This window comes from Anser cygnoides, chromosome 1 (genome assembly GCF_040182565.1).
Source record: "Anser cygnoides isolate HZ-2024a breed goose chromosome 1, Taihu_goose_T2T_genome, whole genome shotgun sequence".
Classification (NCBI taxonomy): domain Eukaryota; kingdom Metazoa; phylum Chordata; class Aves; order Anseriformes; family Anatidae; genus Anser; species Anser cygnoides.
The window spans coordinates 155154065-155174500 of NC_089873.1; the positions used below are offsets into that span (position 1 = coordinate 155154065).

Genomic DNA, 20436 nt, shown 5'->3' on the forward strand with positions numbered 1-20436 from the left:
ACTGCAAGACAAGAAGAATGCCTGATGTTGAAGTCCTTATGAACAATACTTTTTCCACACAAATGTGGCAGAAGAGGGCTAAACGACTGAAAATGGTATAGACTTCAGCTGACCTGCGAACATGCTGCAGATGCTTTAACCTTACTACTTCAATTCTATGCTGCGATGAAATTTCAAACGGTCAATTCAAATAAAAATAATTCCATAGTTTCCTAGCACCTGGAGCTAAAACAATAGCCTTAACTATATTCAAAACATGATAAGCAAATATGTGATAAAACCACTTACGTAAGTATAATATATATATACACTCAATTCTTTAAGCTGTCCCTTAGTGGTTTTTTTTTGTGCTGTGATGTGTGTGACGTCAAATTTTCTTTTTTCCTTTTTAAGTAAAATCAAGAGTTTTATTAAATATTTGACACCAGAAGAACAAATACTGCCCTTAACACATTTAAGCTACATTTGAGAGGAAAACCACTTGCAAAAGCAACAAGCAAGCCACCAGAAATAAGCAGAGTGAAAACACTCTAGGATACCAAACACAAATCTCCTTTCAAGAGAATCTTTAGCTTCTTGCCGTAGGAGCTGTTTGAACCTCCCATCACTTTAATTGTGGAGGCTACTTAAGAAATTCTATGTCAGTCAGGACCAACACTGAAATACAACTATAGTAGTCCACTTTCAAATTTCTTGAAAACCCATTTAAGGATATCAGTAGGGGGTAAATTAAAGCTGTATGCATTAGGAAGCTAATAATTTGAAAAATGTACAGGGGCAATGAACCCTGAATTTATCAAGCACTGAAATGACTAGAAAAGTGTTTTGTATAGTTTGAAATAGCTAAATAAAAAGTAGTTGTGGGAAAAAAAAACTAGAATCTACCAGACAACCTAACTTAATATTAACACCTGGAGTATAACAAAATCTTGTAGATAACTTTACTTGTACCAAAAAAGTGTGTATGATAACACATTATAGTAAAGAAACACAGCTAGCTTGTATGATATCAAAAGTCAATGCGCCCTTCTATCTACTCTACATAAGGACACTGTTACCTGAATATACTTTTGTCAAATTCTAACTCTTGTTGGACTCAGGTCTCCTACTCCAACCATCTCTTGCAGAATAATTTCTCCAAGCATCTGCAAAAAGTTAGATCTTTCAAACAACTAGATTAGGAGAAAGAATTGCTATAATACTGTAATTGTTATTTAACATGAGGTGAAAAGGTCTTTCATACAGAATCTGGAGGACTTGAATCAAGAACTATGAAGTCAGAATGGAAACCATACTTATGTCATAACTAATGCCTCTACCACTCTCACAAAGTTATAAGCCACTGAAAACCTCAGTGTGCACAACCTTCTAGGGAATTTTGGAGAGTTTTGCTGGCAGGTACTACAAAACCATGTTCCACCCAATGGACACAGGACCATCTAAAATCACTCTTCATTGTTGGAAGCAACTGAAAATCAGGACACCTGTTCCCTGAGTCCTCTGGGCTTTCCAGAAGAAACAGCCAAGACATTCTTGAATGTAGACAGACAAGAAAAAGAGGTGAACATGTAAGAAAGTAGCAGGACATGAGCTGTGCAGGAGAGGACAAAGAACAGCAAGATGTTAAGAGAAGGAACGCATTAACACTTCTGAAAATGTCACATATGTTAGAAATGAACAAAGGCATCCAGCTAAATTAAAAATGTGTGCCCAATGCAAGGCTTGAATATTGTCTTAATCCAAACACTGAAGGGTGAACAAAAAGAAACACAGGCTTATGTGAGGCAAGAGTCCCATGGAAACAATTAAGCAATTACATAATGAAAAATGTGTCAGTGTCTACACATACATGAAATCCAAATTAAAGTGATCTTAATTTGAGCATTCCTATCTTTTGGGTAATCTGCTTTAAGACAGCACGATGCTATTTTAGTAAGATGGCTTTGAATTTAATCTTTGAATTTAATGCCATAAAGTTAAGCACAGCTTGCCAGCAAGATGTCTTACCCAAAAATCTAGGCAGAGAACTTACTCTTTCCAAGTTTCTAAACTCAGCTGAACACCTCCAGGTGGGATAGATGGAAGCACAACTTAGTAGCACTCCTCTTGCATGCCTTCGAAAAGTAAATTTACACACTGGGTTCCTGAGCAGCCCTGACATGCTAAGAAGTATGCTCTACATATACAAAAGTATACTTTCAGCTTTTGTATGTACAAAAGCTTACACAGTATTTGAGTAACCCCTTGCACAGAAAGAGAGTCATTTGCCCAAAAGAGGTCACAGTTGTATAACAGGGGTGCTTTATTTAGATTGTTAAAACAGAATCCATGAATAACAGTAGCCATCTGACAAAATTCACTTGTTTCAGTTCTGAACCACCTTAAAAATAACATGTTCTTTCTGCAAGAGGAATAAAAATATGCACTGAAATAAAGATATTTCAGTATCCATTATAGAAGTGATTCTCTGGTTTCTTAAAAGATGCAGAAGCTCATGTATACTCACTGCCTTCCCAGACTAGTGTTTTGTGTTTGTTTTTTTTTTTTGGTCAAAAACTTGATTAATGCCTTAAGTACCACATATGGCACAACACTTTTTACTTAAGTTCAGCAACTTGAGAAGTATCCTTTGAACATCGCAGTATGGGCTGCACAGGTGTTGAATTCACTAGATGCCAGCCACCAGAAATCCTCCTTAAAGACGAGGATGGCTATGGACTGCAACAATTTGAATGACAGGAGTCTGCCTCTCACTTCACAGGAAGCCCCCATGGATTAGAAGTTTACATTAAGAACAAAACAACTCCCTCCCCCACAAAAAAAAAAACACACTAGTAGGAACATCTTTCATATTTTATTCGAAGTCAGACCCTGCTCCAATGATTAAAGAATCATTAACTGACTCAAAGCTACCTTTGGTGCAGTAAGTAACAGCTTTGTCTTAGCATTCACTTATAAACCATTCTTACCACATCACACCTGGTAGACACCAGCTACAGTTCTTATCAGTCAAGAAAAGGATCAGAGCACCAAAAAGCCACAAGTCCCTGAAAGCAAACAGTTCACCTGCTTTCAAGACACAAGTATATACAGAAGGCAATGCCTCTGAGTACAGCTTAACTGTACTTAGATGGCAAGGACAACAGCACCCACAGTACTCACCAGTTGTTTAATTAACCATCAGGAAGTAGATCAGGAGAGGACCTATTCTGGAGTAGGAAAGTCTTCCCATCAACAGATCTACAGGGAATCTTAACTAGTTCGGTGTTTTGAATGAAAGCACTCTTCATCGCTTCCTTATGTGAGCCAGTCAGAAGCACAGCCCAACACTAAGACATGAGGCCGCCAGTATTTTATGACAAGAGCCAGTATTTTTGACAATGAGAAAAATGAAACAGTTCTAAGTTTGAAGCATAAAATACTTGTGCAAGCTCCACTCAGGCAGATTCTTGATTGTTTTTCTGCTGGTCTCAGCGTCTCTTTCCCATGCCTAGCTGTGAGTGTCTCCAGCTTTCTGAGTACAGAACAGGGAAGAGTCTTAACCACATGGAAAAATATCTGACGAGTTTACCTGGAAAAAGTATAAGATTCCTCAGTTTCTGACTGTAAGTCAAAATGGAAAAAGTATCTTTTCAGCAACATCTATAGGTATGCTATCAACTGTTAGCTCAAACTGTTAGCTCTTGGCTAGTCAAAATGACTGGATCAATTGAGGTTCTGAATTACCACTTCAGATTCCCTCTGTCTATTAATACAGTGGTAAAGGCATCACTCTTCCCAGCCTGTTTTGCAAATTAAGAATGGGAATTCCAAATTTGACTAAGGCAGCTATGAAATATTTGTAGCGTGTGAAAAATATTCAAATGATTCTGTTTTCTACAAACATTCTCATTTAAATGTATTTACTTAATGTTCAGATAGGCTAATAAAAGGGTTCCCAAGTGCTCACACAATGAACTGGCAGGTTTTATTCACAAGAACGTTCTGGAATATCTTTTGCTGTTTTTCCCCCATTCTAAATGTTTAATGCATTCCCCATCCCCAAACTGTATAATAAGTAGCTTGAATATAAACAGCGTTCACAATACCTTAGAAAGAGAGTGGGAAAGAGTAAGCACCAGCACTCTCTTGCTGGAGTTCTGAAGAACATGTCAGTATGATCCTAACAGACATCTGGAATAAAAATGCTTAGTTGTCTGCGTACATATGTAAATTCAGCCATATCTATCCTCTTGGACAGAAAATATATGCAGGACTCTCTACAAAGGAAAGCAGAATTTCACAGTATAACCTTCCACATAGTGCTCTGTAAACAGTCAGAGCTGCTTGGAAAATAGCAAGAATATCATTCCATCAAGAATATATTTAGATAATTATATGGTTTTATTACCAAACTAAGCTGCTGCCACATGAAAGCACCCATTCCTCTCCTCCACCCCCCACCACACCCCCAAAAAAAAAAAGCTACCAATCTTTGTCTTGCATCTCAATAGCCAAACACAATGCTACTGCATCCCAACATATGTATTTGCCATTATAGCTATTAACCACACGTCTTCAAACCAAGACAAGACAGTATCTGACTAAGCACAGGAAAGAAAAAACGGCTAGAGCAAATATTTACAGGGATCCCTATCATCATAATCTGATAGCAGGAAACCACACAGCCTGTAAGATCATTTGTTTCTAGGTGTCCCCAAGTAACAATTACTTTCCTGTGCCACCTCTGAATGATTAAGTAACCTGGTTGGGATGTCTATCTAATGCACCACATCCTCATACTAAGAGAACGCCTGCCAAGAGGGAAGAATTTTGAAGAGAATAACTGTAAGACTGTAAAGGTAGGTACAAAGAAAAAGGGGTTTGATGGTAGAGCCTACCTACCTGTAGTAACCTTCTAGACATTATCTTTGCATTTTCCTGCTGCTCCTTGCATTACTAATCAGTGACCCACTGGAAACTTCAGCACCCATTGAAAAGCCTGGCAGGGTATTTGGCTTTCAATTCTTCTACTCAGTTTATTCCCAATACAAATATATTCATCAGGCTTAGAAACAACTCTTGAACAAGGGCAGCCACTCAGCAATGAAATGTAAATTACTGACATGTGCTAAAACCTGGACTTGCCACTGCTAATGAGCACATTAAAGGAGAAAGCTCACTAGATATTACTGCAACCTTTTCACTTAACCCTGTGTGTACTGAAAGCCATAATTTAGCAACAAAGAACTTATCTCTAAACAGGAAGATGTTATTCAGCAGGTGCATGCGTCCTACACAAGTCTGATGTAAAAATCAAGATGGACAAATATGTAAAAATGCCTAATCAGAAATGTGTACAATCTAACTTTATTTTTAATCTAAGTTTCAAACTGTTCAAGAGGTCAATATAAAGAAATTTCCCCCTGCTTTGTTTGGGGGAATCAAGGAAATTAACCAAATCATCTATAAATAACTATGTTCATGAAATGGTTCTGTTGCGTATCGGTTTTGGGAAGCATTTCTTATAAGAAGAAGGAGCACAGGAGCACCAAACTGATTTTTCAAAAACAGATGAAGTACTTAAATCACTCTTGGTAAGGTTTCTGTTAAATAGTGTTGTGACTCAGCTATAAACAGGTTAAAGAGCCATCACGCTTATTTTTTTTTATTTTTTTTTTTTTTTAATTTTTCACTTGTTGCTGATCTCCACTTGGACATCGAGCTGTTAACCACAATTCTGAGCGTGACCATCCAGCCAATTCCTTACCCATCGAGTGGTCCATCTGTCAAATCCATGTCTCTCCAATTTGGAGACAAGGATATCATGGGGGACAGTGTCAAATGTTTTGCATAAATCCAGGTAGATGTCAGTTGCTCTTCCGCTACAAACCAACACTGCAACCCCGTTGTAGAAGGCCACCAGGTTTGTTAGGTACAATCTGCCCTTAGCGAAGCCATGCTGGCTGTCACCAGTCACCTGCTTATTTTCCGTGTGCCTTAGTAGGTTTTCCAAGTGTATCTGCTCCATGATGTTGCTGAGCACAGAAATGGGTCAGACTGGCCTGTAGTTCTCCAGGTCTTCCTTTTTCCCCCCTTTTTAAAATGAGGACTATGTTTCCCCACTTCCAGTCAGCAGGAACTCCATCGGACTGCCACAACTTCTCAAATATCATGGACAGTGGCTCAGCAACTATGTCCGCCATTTCCCTCAGGACCCTCAGATGCATCTCATCAGGTCCCACGGACTTGTACACCTTCAGGTTCCTTAGGTGGTCTCAATGCTGATCTTCTCCTACACTGAGAAATTCTTCATTCTCCCAGTCCCTGCCTTTGCCTTCTGGGGCTTGGGCTGCGTGGCTAGAGCTCTTGCTGGTGAAGACTGAGGCAAGAAAGTCATTGAGTGCCTTAGCCTTCTCCATACCCTGGGTGTCAGGGGTATTATTTATACCCTGGGATTATTAATGCATTAAAGGAACCTCCTGGATCATCTATGCCTTTCTTTGCTTTCTCCCCAACAGATACTGGGGTGGTTGAAATCCCCCATGAGGGCCAGGGCTTGTCAACATGAGGCTGCTTCCATCTGTCTATAGAGGGCCTCACCTGCTTGGTCTCCCTGATCAGGTGGCCTGTAGCAGGCCCCCACTATAATGTCACCTGTCCCTACCCTCCTGAATGGCTAAGTTAAAGTGCAATGTTAACCAGTTCTAATGCTGGGAAACCTTATTCAACCCTGACATGCCTACATATAGCTCTGCATACTTTACAGCTTCCACCGTTGCTGCAACTGGTGGACTCACACAACAATAAAAAAATAAAACTGAAGTTGTCCCATGTTTCAACGCACCTTCAGCAACCAAATACATCTGGCATATTAACAGTGATACCCTCACCATAGAGAGGTAACTGAAACAGTTCTCACACCACAAAAAAAAAAAAACAAAATGGTCCCAGAGAGGTTGGACAACAACCTCCTGCCCAGAAAGTAATTTTGAAAGAACATGTGAATCCCCAAGTAGATCCTGTGGCATTCTAAACAAACAAGCAGGTTGCTCTGTCGTGGTAGAAACAATTCAGGATATTTGAAAGCTTTACATAACAAAATGCAATGTAACTTAAGGGCAACATAAAAAATACTGTACAAGTGTTACATAAAAACCTGTGAAAACAATCAGGACAGACGCAACAATCTAAAAGGAAGCAAACAGCAGCATAAAATAAACTCTAACTTCATAAAACTAAGGTAAATTCATATTGAATATTAGAACTTAAAGTACTAACTTCAAGAAAATACTTCCTAAAATAAGATCACAGTCAAAACACATACTATGGAGCAAAGCACGCCAAAAATTCTGTCTAGTCCAGAATAATAGGCCATCTTCAGAAGCATGTTTTCATTCAACATCTTTCAGTTAACATCTGTTTCAACAGCTGACATAGAAATCACTCAAACACCTTAAAAAAATAGTTGCCAGTCATGATCAACCCTCATGAAGCTCACTCCTGGTTTCATTAGGAGTTGTGTATCAGAATTTAATCTAAAATACTGTCAGGTAGCAGGAGATATTACTCCCCTAAAACTCCAAAAACACAAGACCCAACTAAAGGAAGGTATAAATTAGGGATGAAGACTCAGAAGAAAAAAAGTCACTAATGCAGAGGAAAAAAGCAAATACACAGCATCACTTACTGCAACGTACAGGTGTCTTCAAGCTAAAACACACTTCTACAAACAAAACAAGATTTTTTTTTTCCCCTGTGACTCAAAAGTAATATAGCTTTAGCACAGAAGACATTTTGTATGTTGATATGCCTCCTCTCACGTAAGACACCACTACTGACAACAATATGTGTATGAAAATACAGCATGGTGCCCATGTGGCAAACACCCTTCTTGGCTCGTAAAGAGTAATTCCGGTTGACAGATTTTAGTCTCTAACTTGCTGTAACTGGTTTTCAACTATAGAAGAGAACAGCAGTCAGGCCTGGGAGATGGAAAATGGTTCTATTTATCACACATGTTATTGCTTCACTATAATATTTCAACTCCATAGCAATACCAAAAAGTTAGCAGTAGAATTAATTTTCCTGATATGCATATTCTAGTAATTACATATATATAATAATCTATATGTATATACAGTTATATAATTACATAAAAACCTTAAGGATTTAGTCTACTGAACTAGACTACTACTGAAGACTACTGAATATAGATCATCCGTTGTCAAAGTATAAATTAGCTCTTAAAAATGCAGGCAGAAAACAGAACTGGTTATTAATAAGACAGCACCAATTTGGCTGAAGCTGATGCTTCATATGCTTAGAATTACCTTACCACAAAAAGGTATCTGGTTACCTTATCACAAAAGTAAAATCCACGAGACAACAGGAGTTCTTATTTCAAAAGACATATCAACTCTTAACTGTTCAAGTCTAATCCAACTCCACTAGTAGCAACTGGACATTTAACACTAATTTAGAAACGGAGCAGACCCACATGACATTTTCAAGTTTACCATACTAACTTACATCAATGATACTAGAATAGGACAAATTAACAAATCACATTACATCAAAATGGACGGAGCTTGTGACAACCAGACAAGCTTGTCTGTATCATTGCAAATCAAAAGCAGAAAAAGGCAGAAAGTAGAAACCAACAATATTGCCTATATAAAAGGAAAATTACATAGCATTATGTTATTGCAATGAAGAAAAAATAGACATACAGTTGCTAATAACCACGAAGGTGGAAAAAGGGCAAGAACATTCTATTCTCACAAGAATTGATACCACAGATCAAGAAATAATGGATTTTTTTTTTTTTTTTTTTTTTATAGTTCAGATAGCTGAACAGGCTCTTTTCATTGGTCCCCGTGCCAGGACAGCAGTCAATGGGCACAAACTGGAACACAGGAGGTTCCCTCTAAACATCACGAAGCATTTTCATTGCTTTCCAGTTGACAGAGCGCTGGCAGAGCTTGTCCAGAGAGGTTGTGGAGATTCTCTCCTAGAAATCTTCAAAAGCCACCTGGACAGCCTGCTCTAGGTGGCCCGGCCTGAGCAGGAGTTCGGAGCAGATAACCTCCAGAGGTCCTTTCCAACTTTAACCATCCCGTAATTCTGTGATTTTTCTAGCTCACATGCACTAACAGAGGGCTAATAATGTCTGACAAACACTGCAGGTGATTTAATAGCTGCACTACTTGTCCCTCCTGTGGATTTCACGCAACCTGATCCTGTAGGTAATTAGATTATTTCTACAAAAAATTAAAACGTTTAATTGGGATTAAATGCAATTATATTAAATAATATTCAGAAGCATTCCGTCTCAGAACAGTAAGAAGTCTCCCATCAACGTCACAGTCTCAGAGACAGAACCTTTCCGGGGGCACCTACATCACCTGTTCACCTAAATAAAAACATTGCCTAATGTTTATCACCCAGCAGAAGCAAGGTCTGCAGTCTCCATCAGAGCACCTTAAGCCACCACAGGCTGCTTGAGCAGCAACAATATACTTTGCATGGCGGGACAGAATAGGAAACCCCTCATCAACAGCTCTGTCCGCCCTGAGCTTTGATGTAATCCCTGCCATAAGCAGAGACAATTCCTGATACCAAGCTTCCAAATCTACTTCCCCCCCCCCCCCCAACTGTCACCTTTCAAGTCAGAAAGAATAAATGCCAACCACTTACTTGTACTGGCTTCCTATTTGGCAACCCATGTGGGAACAGCACGTGGATCACACCAAATGCTACCCAAAAATCTAACATACACTGAATCATAAAGGAATTTCAAATTTTATTTAGAAATAACGAAGTCATACACAACTACTGTAAGGAAACACTGCTGCCGCTAACAGATAGCATTTTCAAAGGTGACAATCCCATAATTAGCTCTGTGTAGGGCTACGGATCCACCTAAACAAAGTTTCTTACAGGTCAGACATGCACCCCCTTACAGAAAGGAATATACTTTGTTCTTTGTTTTACCTTTTCCATCTCAAGCATACAGCCATTTACAAACATGTGATTAACCACTTCTACGTGTATTGTTTGCCCATTTATTTCAGACAACATTTTTTTTGTTGTTGTTTTAATTCCACCAAGAATGTTAATCTAGCTTCAAAGGTAAAGAAAAATAGCACTGGCTGCTTTGTTCTCCCCTTAGTTCTTCCCAACAGTAGTTGCAAAAAAGACACAAAAGACTTGTAGAAAGAGGTTGCATTAGGTATTCCAAAAAGATCCATATCTTATTCCAAAATTGAATCCTTCTGTCCCACCATGTGTATGGCTACCACTGCAGAGGAGGGTATTTTGGCAGAGCATGGGGACTAGAATTTTTTTGCTTGAAGAAACAGAATGTCAGGACAGCATTGTCAAGGCTGCATTCAAAAGAAGAATACTCCAGATTAAAGGTTAAACTTATAACCTTAATTCTTACCATTTATAGATCTATTTTATGCACAAATTCCATGGGCTTTGGGAGAAAATATATCACAATGCACCACCTGTGGAAGTAGGAATTTTATCATATACATGTCTACAAGTGACCAAAACACATTGAAGATGTAAACCCCACAAACTGGTATTTTTTCATACTATACTTTGCAAGTAAATAGTGTTAATCTTCTTTTTTTTCCTACCCTTCTTCCCCTCTATAACTTCAGAAGGGACTTCCATGGCAGAGAGGGAAGAAGTTCATTTGTGTTTTTCTTTTAAATAAAAGGGTGAACGCTGATCCCATTATGAGTAATGGAAGTACAGAGTGACCATGCATCAAGGTTTGGGCTTCTAGCCATTGCCATAAAGCAAGAACATGCATAACTTCAACTACAAGAATAAGACTTCTTCTTGCTACTAACTAGACCACAGGAAGAAGCGTTCAAACTGAAAGAATGACTGGGACAACCCAGTCTCACACTCACTTTCTGTCACTCTTCTCCCCTATTTCCTTCTTTATTCAGGAAGAAAATGAAGAAAAAAAGAGTCACTGAGACCATGGGCCAATCCTAAAGCATTTGACACGCATGTGAAGAGGCTTGACTCATCACTCCCACCCCCCACTGTAACAGATGCTCTGTAGATTTGCAAGGAAAAGAAAATGGCAATTTCAGAAGAGTATCTTCCAACAACAGGCCAACCAAAAGGCTCATCTTTAGTCTCAAGGCTTTCCCCTTGCCAAATTTCAAAGGCCTGCTGCAGACAATAGCACTGTTAGAGCTTCTCAGAGAGGTCTGCATCAATTTTGTGTAATGGGACACACTAAGCAAGCTAACCTAAATACAGAGGTCATCAGCAAATTTTTAATAATGTGAAGAAACAAACTGTTCTTGCAGCTCTGCATAGCATTTGGCAAAAAAAAAAAAAGATTAAAAATAAAAACTGCTAGTGTGGGCAACAGATTGACTGCACCTTAAGATTTATGTCAATATTGAACACGATGTGCTTATTCCACAAAGGAAAAAACTGCTTACATACAGATATATTGGCACACAAACTACAAGCAACAACTTATGCACTGGACTTTACGACCTCAATGTATAGATCATTCTTCTAGAGCACTGCAAGAGCTCCAAGTTGGATAGCTCAAATTTCTGAATTAAAACTAGAAGTTAAGATTCTAAGAAACTACATTCACTTGCCCAGAACCACAATTTGTTCTTCTACATAATAACTAGTGTATCTCAAATACCAGCCTTAAAAGTTTTTCAAGAAATTTTGTTTTGAAATTGCTATCTGCAAGAAAACAACCTTCAGTTTTACAAAATTATTAACTGACTTCCTTGATATAAATGCAGTGGATCCCTTTTCTTTAAGCTATCAAAAGCAACCACAACATATACACCTGGAAAGGTGATTGAATGCCCCAACTTTTCTTCTTGGATCACTATGAACAACATGCCAGATCACCTTTTAGAAGATTTGTTCTGGAGCCAACAAATCATTTACTTCAAATCCCAAACATGTTTGTGTTCTCCTCCATTCTAAAAAGAACAACATTAAGGGTATAGAGAAGAAAAATAAAGAATGGTAATTTTTAGTACTCTAAATGTATCAAATTCTTTACAGGGACTGTCTAAAGCTGTCCACTTACTCCACGAATCGTTTAGATAATAATGAACAAAAAGACATGCCTTTGTTCAAATCACGCATAGTAGGATTACATGTGAACTGACCCTCCGTGCGTTAATTGAAGACAAAGCTTTGCTCTGAGCTCATTACCACTCTTACAGACAAAATGGTAGGTTTAAAACATTTAGTGTACTTCTGTTTCCAAATCTAGGTAGTCTTGTTTTAAAAACTATAGATATGCACCAAGAAATAAACCTGGATTTCACAAGTATATCACTACTTTCAGCACACACACAAAAAAATAAATACTATATGTGTAAAGAAAGGAGTAGGGAAAAACACGAAAATAGAACAAAAGCACATCTTTGCCAACTTCATAACAGTTTTGTAACATTTATTACAGGGCTTTAATAAAGAAGAGAAACAGCAGGCAAGCTTTCCTCCTAAATATATTAATCAGGTTGTCTGGAGAAAAAAAAAAGTAGTAGTCCTCAGTGATAAAAAGACAGATCATTTCACCAGTTGTCACTAGGGGTTTTATATTCTAGATCCTCTGACATGAACAGAAGCAATATTATGACTTAACTGAGACTTAAAATACTGCATTTGAGAAAGCAAAGCAGAACTCGTTTTACTCTGTTTTTAGGGAACACACCAGGTTTGTGAAATTCAGTTAGAAGCTATTTTGAGGCTGTAGCACCAACCCAAATTGAACATGTTTCTAGTGACCACGTTATTTCAGGAATTCGCTATTAAAGCATTTGAGTGAAAAGATGAGAAGGAAGGGGGAGGGGATCTACAGGAATGTTTGTTCTTCCTTCATTTCTACTTAATCCCTCCAAAAAAAATTGTTCCAGATTGTCATGTCATCAATATTGTAATTTACATCACCAAATAATAACCAGATTACTAGGAAGCATGCCCAGTTTGGAGTAATAACTATCAAATTTCAAAGTTTGGCAGCAAAATATACCACATAATAGCATGATCAAGTACTTCTGTTTCATTAATTATTTTTTTACAGGAACTGCCAACTAAAGCCAGTTATCGTGCTGGTGCAATCCAGTGGGAACATAATTTGTTATAAATTAATCCAGGAATCTTCCCTCTAAAAAGAGGCTCTGGTACACGAAGCAGAACAGAAAAAGCCGCTAAGCTAGGGCAATCTCTTGCATGTTATTTTCATGTAGTTTTGGTAAAAACCCAGCAAGTGCCAACTGTTTAGAATTCCTTTCAACTTTAACAGAATACCACCACCACTCAGCAACCAGCAGGACACATTCAGTATCACACAGAACTTGCATTTGTTTTTATTTGGGGGCTTTTAAAAAGCATGACAACTAAGAAGCATAAAAATCAGATTTCATTCCCAAATATTTTCCTTGGTGAGTGGGTGGTATTATCACCAAAGAACTCACTAAATTGTAACAGTCTATACTACAATTAGAACTTGAGCCAAAAGGGACATACTAAGGGAAGATACAGAAACAAGAGCTATTCTATTAATGTTAAGAACAAAAGATTTTATAGAAGCACAATTTTATAGAAGCACATTCCTCGTCTGTTTCTACCCTGAACCAAAAAGAAAGGTAGAAATTACTCTTAAAAACAGTAACAAATTTTTCTTACTGCCTGTAAAAAAATAACAACAACAAATTAAAATTTTTTCAGCATTTCATGGGGAATGTGGTTCAGAGGAAATCAGTAAAAAATGGCATGTATCAGTTTCTGTGATACATAAAAACCCCACTGAAGTAAAGAGATTACAAAAAAGAATTTTTATAGATTCAGATGTGAAGTGAAAACACCACCCTCTTGACTCACTTTTTGGTCCTTTCAGAGGATGCGGTTCTACAATACATGACTTCCAGCAGAAGCCAGTTTTTAAACAGCTTTCTATTTCCATCCTGAAAGTGCAGTTCAGCACCTTTTCAGGGCTGCTGATACAGCTGTTCACCAGCTGTGCTATGAGTCACCAAAATGATCACTTAAAAACAGATACTTTTAACTTAGATCATTTCAGTGACCCAGTTTTACAGAGCAGCCACAAACAGTACAAGCACAAGTGAGAACGCTGAGAGGTTCCTATGTCCTTAGTATAGCTCTTACAAACAGGCACCTCCCCTTTCCCCAAAAGAAAATACAGACTGCAAGTACACCCTTAAAATACCCTTGAAATCTGCCTTGAATTGGTATCTTGATTCCTCAGATGGCTTGAAATGAATATATACCACCCAGTGCATACTTTGCAGCCAAGCAAACGAAAACAACTTACCAAACGTCTAGCAAATTCTTTGTTTTCTGAAAGAAATCCGTATCCTGGGTGTACCTTTAAAAATAAAACAAAGAAGTTCAAGTTGATTGACTTCTGGAGCCAGACACCAAATTTGCTAACACATTTTAGATACTAGGGAAGGTGAAACAGACCAGCAAGCATTTAAATTAGTTGAATAACTTAAGAAGCTGTCATAACACACTGATTTAGCTGTCCTAAGTCAAGCTGTAAAAATTCACTGGTTGAACTTAATTTTCTGAAACAAGCATTCCTTATTTGACTACAAGAGAAAGGTGCTGTTTGCAGAGACAGACATGCTCGCTTTGTTCTTTTGCTCTTTTTAACTCCATTTTGCAACATTTACATCAGTGCAGACTTCTACATACATACTCATCCACACTCTTCTCAATAACCACTGTGAAGCACTCTTCACCCCAAAATACTTAGCTCTGATCACAACAGCACTCCTAAGGTCCACAATCATGAGCCTCCAACCTCTAGCGACCCTTGCTGGAGAATAGCATTTACTGTCTCATTAGTAAAGTGATGCATCCTTATATGCCCAGTTTGCTATTCACACCCCACTATAAACCCTGTATAATTACTTGAGATGAGTGTGGTGGAAAGGTTTTCTTTTTGCAACTCATAAGCTTCTTCATCCGATATACTCCAGCAGACAAAGTACAAGCCATTTTACCACTCTCTTTTGAGGAGCATAAGCAACTGCAATCTACTTTCAGAAATTCTGAGGGAAGGAAATAGGAGTCATTTTCTTTATAGGGAAGTTTTGGGCCCCTAAAAGCACCATACTAAGCATCTCCTTTGAAATGAATTACCCTGAAATGGTTTGGATCAGGATTGTAATTAGTGTTGCTCAAATACATCCATCAAATTTTACTTTAAAAATGTTGTCTACAGTAGCTCCGAATAATACATTTGTTTCATTGTCAGAACAAAGAGAACACTAGACATGTGAACATGACTACATGTTAGTTTTTCCAACTGATCCCTGGTGAGCTTTGAATCTCTGGCCAGTTTGGAGGGAGAAAGGCAGAATAGCTTTACACGTATAAATAAGGGCTGAAGTACATTTTGTAAACATCCTTAAACAAGTAATTACAGAATGCACCTTCTTGTAAGTACAATGTGTATATACAATGTGTATACAAGTCAAAAACTGATTCAAACTAAGTTTAAGAAGGAGCCTTTTTTTGGACACACTTGTAAAACATTCAAAAAGCCATTATGGCATATAAAGGGTTAGCGCTCAAAACTAATTGGGATTTTTTTTTTTTTCCCCTAGCAAATTTGGAAATGAACTGAAGCTGCTCCCTGGTGTGAAAGCTGAATCCAGCAGCCACCTGCAGGATCAGCGACCAGTGCTGCCAGATGCTACAAAGCCTTTGATTTCCAGTAGCGATTTCGGACACATTTAACTCATGTGACATGAACTAACTGGAATAGCATATTCAATCACTTCCCCCCCCACACACCTTTAAAAAAAATACAAACTCTGGCTTTTCTGCTTTCTATATATGAAACAGCTGCAGCAGATAGACTCATTCAGACTCACAGCTTGGGCCCTGGTTTTCTTAATGACTTCCATGATGGCATCCATGTTGAGGTAGCTTTTGCTGGTGGGAGCTGGGCCAACACAGACAGCTTCGTCCGCCATTTTCACGTGAACCTGAAGAGGGAATATTCCGCATTAACAGATGCTCCCAGCAAAAATAATTACCATCATCCTGAAATATGCACACAAATCTGATTGTTTCAAGGATGATTTACATACCATAACCACTCTAGAATACACACTGAAATTGCCAACATTGACATACAAGAACTCACACAATAATATTAAATTTCATTTAACTCCAACCTTAAGTCACTGTCAAATGTTTTATTCCAGTATATTATTTTGAATTTGGTTAAATAAAATCATGACAAATACAATTCCAGCTTCCTATACTTATCATCTATATGTAAATGCAGTCTAAAAACTACTTTGTTACATGTAACCAGGGTAGTCTAATATCTTAATACTTAATAACAAACATTCATGACCAGTTCTAAGCAGGCTCCCCAGGAAGTTGGGGATAATTAGAGTGAATTGAATGAAGGGATGCAGTGAGTGTCCCTGCACAGCATCAGGTCAGCACCATGCACAAATTAAAGCCTATGACTAAAGAGTTCAATATCACTACACGTGAACCAGAAAATCTTGAGAATTATTTAAGCAGGCTCATGTTTGATTCCTGATCTATTGTATCCTCATTTATATGCTTTTGTCAAACATTTTTTCAGACAATTCTAAGCTATACAAGAGCAATAAATATTTTTACCAGGAATAATAAAATAGCTAGGGTTGAAGAAATGAGAACTCATTCACACACTCAGGGAATAAAAGTTACAAAACTTCAGTTAGATTGCTCTTCAACTTGTTTTCCGAGTTCAGAATTCTTTTACCTATATGTTTCCAAACAAATTAAGATACACACAGACCCAAGAAACAAAAAAAAAGTTTCCCATTTTGCTTTCCTTTTGTAAGCTCCCTTCCAGCATGTATTTAAGGGAAGCATGCCATTGTTTAAACTGTGTAAGATTTTATTGTAAGTATGAGTTAATAAGACTTGTCACTATACAGCTTGACATTTCAATGCTTACCAATTTTAAAACTTATTTTTATGAAAGACTTTATATCATCTTCAGCATGCTATACAGAACATATTTAAAAGGATGCTGATTTATAAAGTGAATCTTAACGTATATGAAGTTTAAAATAGTTTTAGTTTATAAACAGGAATTTTATTTGCAAGTGGCATGAAGATTATTAGTATAACATGCTAAGGTTGGAAATACTGTAGTTCCTACACACTTAGCTCATTCAGAACAAAACATGAAAAGAAAAAAAATTGTATCTAGAAATAGTGACAATCAGTAGTCAAACAATTCTGAATAGTAAAATGAGAAATAAATATTCAGGTAGTGTATAACAAACACATCTAACAAGCACAGGGAGTCACTTGTAAGCGTTCACCTTTTATCGTTATTTTCACCAACTTTTTGTATACTTCTCAAAAAGTTAATCCAAACACCAGGAAGAACATTAAGTTCTCTTCTGGGAGCATCTTTTAAACAGATGCCCAAATACACAGCCAGTTCAGAAGCTCGGAGTGCACACACCCTCCTGGAATCACCACATACTTCACATTTGAATAGTTATTCCTTCTTTCACGTGGCAGTGATTTTATTTTATCATTACAGCATTAGCCTCACATTATAAACAAAGCAATACCAAAAGCCCTAAGCACTAGCACAGACAATCGTGCTGCAGGATTTTAATGCTTTATAGTAAGAACACCTTGGCAAATTATCCTTCCTGGAGCATTAAGTAACAGCATGGCCCTTGGATACCCTTATTTACATGATTGATTCATATGTTTAAAGTTGCTGTTCTGATTTCCAACATGTTCTACGTGTCTAGATGAAATTATTCAAGCTGAAGCATACATGTTTTATACAACCAAAAGCTTCCTTACGTAACGGACTAAAATTAAGACAGTTATTTTTAAGCATGAAGAGGAAAGTCCCACATCCACACACTTCTCACAGAGACCAACAGTTCTACTAGCACCAAAAGTAGTCATAAAAGACATTTTACAGTCATTGTTTTTTTTTAGATTTACTCTGAACAGTCTTGTGCACTTTTCCTCCACAATTTTCTTCCCCTTCTCACGTGTTTTGTTACTTCAACTCTTTGCATTTCTCACACTTCCTTTCCCACATTCCCCTTTAATCTGGCAAATCCATTTCTCTTCATGTCCATTACTGCAAGTTCCTAGTGCCTTCTCAAGCTCACTGTCAGATCAGCCTTGCATGCACCCTAATATACAACACACACAGATATAACAAAACAACAGAATTGTAGCAGTCACTTTATCTGATACGCTGCCAGAGCAGGAAGCAAATTTAAGACAAGAAAGAAACCTTCATTTCTCCCCATTAGCTCAAAACCTCCAGCTTTTCATGTTCCAATGACAGTAATTCTGTGGATCTTTCCGTATTGACTTATTATAAATACAATTAAACCAGTCCACATATAATCCAGAGACAGAAATGCATTTCTTAGTGGATGTCACCTCTTTACCACAATTCCCATTTTTAAACACACTTTATTTCTTTTACAATGCACTGTGGTTCATGAAGAATAAAATATCATACAAATATCATAACTTAAATACACTACAGAACTTACAGCATAACACGTAGAAATGTAAATACACTAACCAGCCATAATAGCAGGTAAACATTACAAAAGCCATCATTTGAATCTAAATGAGAGCTGAATCTTTCAGCTTTCTGCCAGGTGGCACATAATTCACACCATAATTCTCTTCTCTGCAGAAGCTAACTTATCATAATGCAGTATTTCTAGACAGCCCAAAGAATCCAGCAACTTCCCTTCTTCAAGCATTACAAATTTCAAATAAATATATTTGTTTTCAAATTCAAGGATTGGCTTAAATCACACAACCCTAAGTATTCAGAACTTGTCCCTAGCTTACCACAGCTAACATTTCAGGAGAGTAATTTTTCCCTTTTCTGTTTTAGTTTAGAAAAACAATGTCAACAAAACAAAGAAGCAAGTCTCAGGAGGTTTCAGAAGAAACACAATCCCTTCATAAATACTAGAATTGACCCTGCAATCTCAAGCATGAACGGATAACAACAAAGGGTGGAAAAGCAGACAAACTGGAAAGTGCTAAATGGTTTACACTGTAAATTTTCATCATATTGGGCTACCTGTGCCTCAAAAGATACATTTCAAGCAACTGTAAGGACCTGTTACATTACAGAATACAAAAAAAAAAGTTATGACTTACTTGCATAAAGTGGTTTAATTTCTGTAGAAGTTGTGTATTTGAGATGTATTTCATAAGGACTACTTACTCTGTAGTAATGACAGAAATATGAAAGGAGGTTTACTACATCCACTGACCCATCATTTTGCACAGCCTCCATTTAATTCGAAAACTAAAGACTAAGTTTAGTCATCTGAATCCCTGCACAGGTTTCTTACACCTCTGGGATCCTTAACTCAAATCTGTAATGAACACCTAACCATCCCATTACAGGCTCCTCATCCTGTAATCTATTAAAATATTCTACAAATAATACTCCTAATTTAACAAGGAGTTCAAGAGTATTTATTAGGATGAATACTCTTAAACAGCGTAACTATTTTTAGGTAAGGGTTTATCAACACACAGCTGAACAAAGACAACAGGACACAATTTGAAATACCACAGTGCCTTTAATGCACACAATTCTTCACGACCGCACAGACCCAAGAATTAGCTCAAGTCCAACACTCTTAGTAATTCAGAAGCAAACTGCACAGAAATGGCCACTCGTTTCCCAGACTAGCTCAGGTACAGGAACCACCTTCACGGCAAGGCATCTGAACTACTAATCCTGCTAGATTTTTACACAGAAACAGCTTTGTGTTTGTTCACCGTGTTTCCAGCAAATAGGCACCTAAAGAGAGGAGTCCACCAGGGGTGATTATCCAGCCATTTTTGTCCAGGGTTGGTTCCAAGCGCCGTTCCAGGCCACAGCAGCTCTCAGGGTGGTAAGTACAACGTGGGGTAGTAACAGTGGCAGTGACTATTTCGGAGATCATTTCTGTACATTGTGTTTCGGTATTTCAGCCGGATTTACAAGTCAGCTATTGTGCCTGCACTCAGGTTTTGGTATCATATCCTAAGAAATAAATAGTCCCAGAACCCAAAATTCTGTCATGTTTATATCCAGTAATACCCAATATCCAGTTTGCAGGAGACAATTTAGAAGGACTGCACTGAACTCTGGTTCTGGTGAGGCCGCACCTCGAGTACTGTGTTCAGTTTTGGGCCCCTTGCTACAAGAAGGACATGGAGGTGCTCGAGAGAGTCCAGAGAAGGGCAAAGCTGGTGAGGGGTCTGGAGAACAAGTCTTACGAGGAGCAGCTGAGGGAGCTGGGGTTGTTCAGTTTGGAGATGAGGAGGCTCAGGGGCAACCTTATCGCTCTCTATAGGCACCTTAAAGGAGGCTGTAGCGAGGTA

At 37.9% G+C, this 20436-nt stretch overlaps 1 protein-coding gene across 2 annotated transcripts in view; it reads right to left on the bottom strand.

The window, feature by feature from the left end:
- Nucleotides 1–20436, bottom strand: part of PCCA (propionyl-CoA carboxylase subunit alpha) — a 286917-nt gene that overhangs the window by 225965 nt on the left and 40516 nt on the right. For both annotated transcript variants that reach the window (XM_048072682.2, XM_066986247.1), the window contains exons 5-6: nucleotides 15906–16019; nucleotides 14333–14386 (exon numbers count right to left, since the gene is read on the bottom strand). In XM_048072682.2, coding sequence (XP_047928639.2) covers nucleotides 14333–14386; nucleotides 15906–16019 — 168 coding nt within the window. The remainder of the gene's footprint in view (nucleotides 1–14332; nucleotides 14387–15905; nucleotides 16020–20436) is intronic.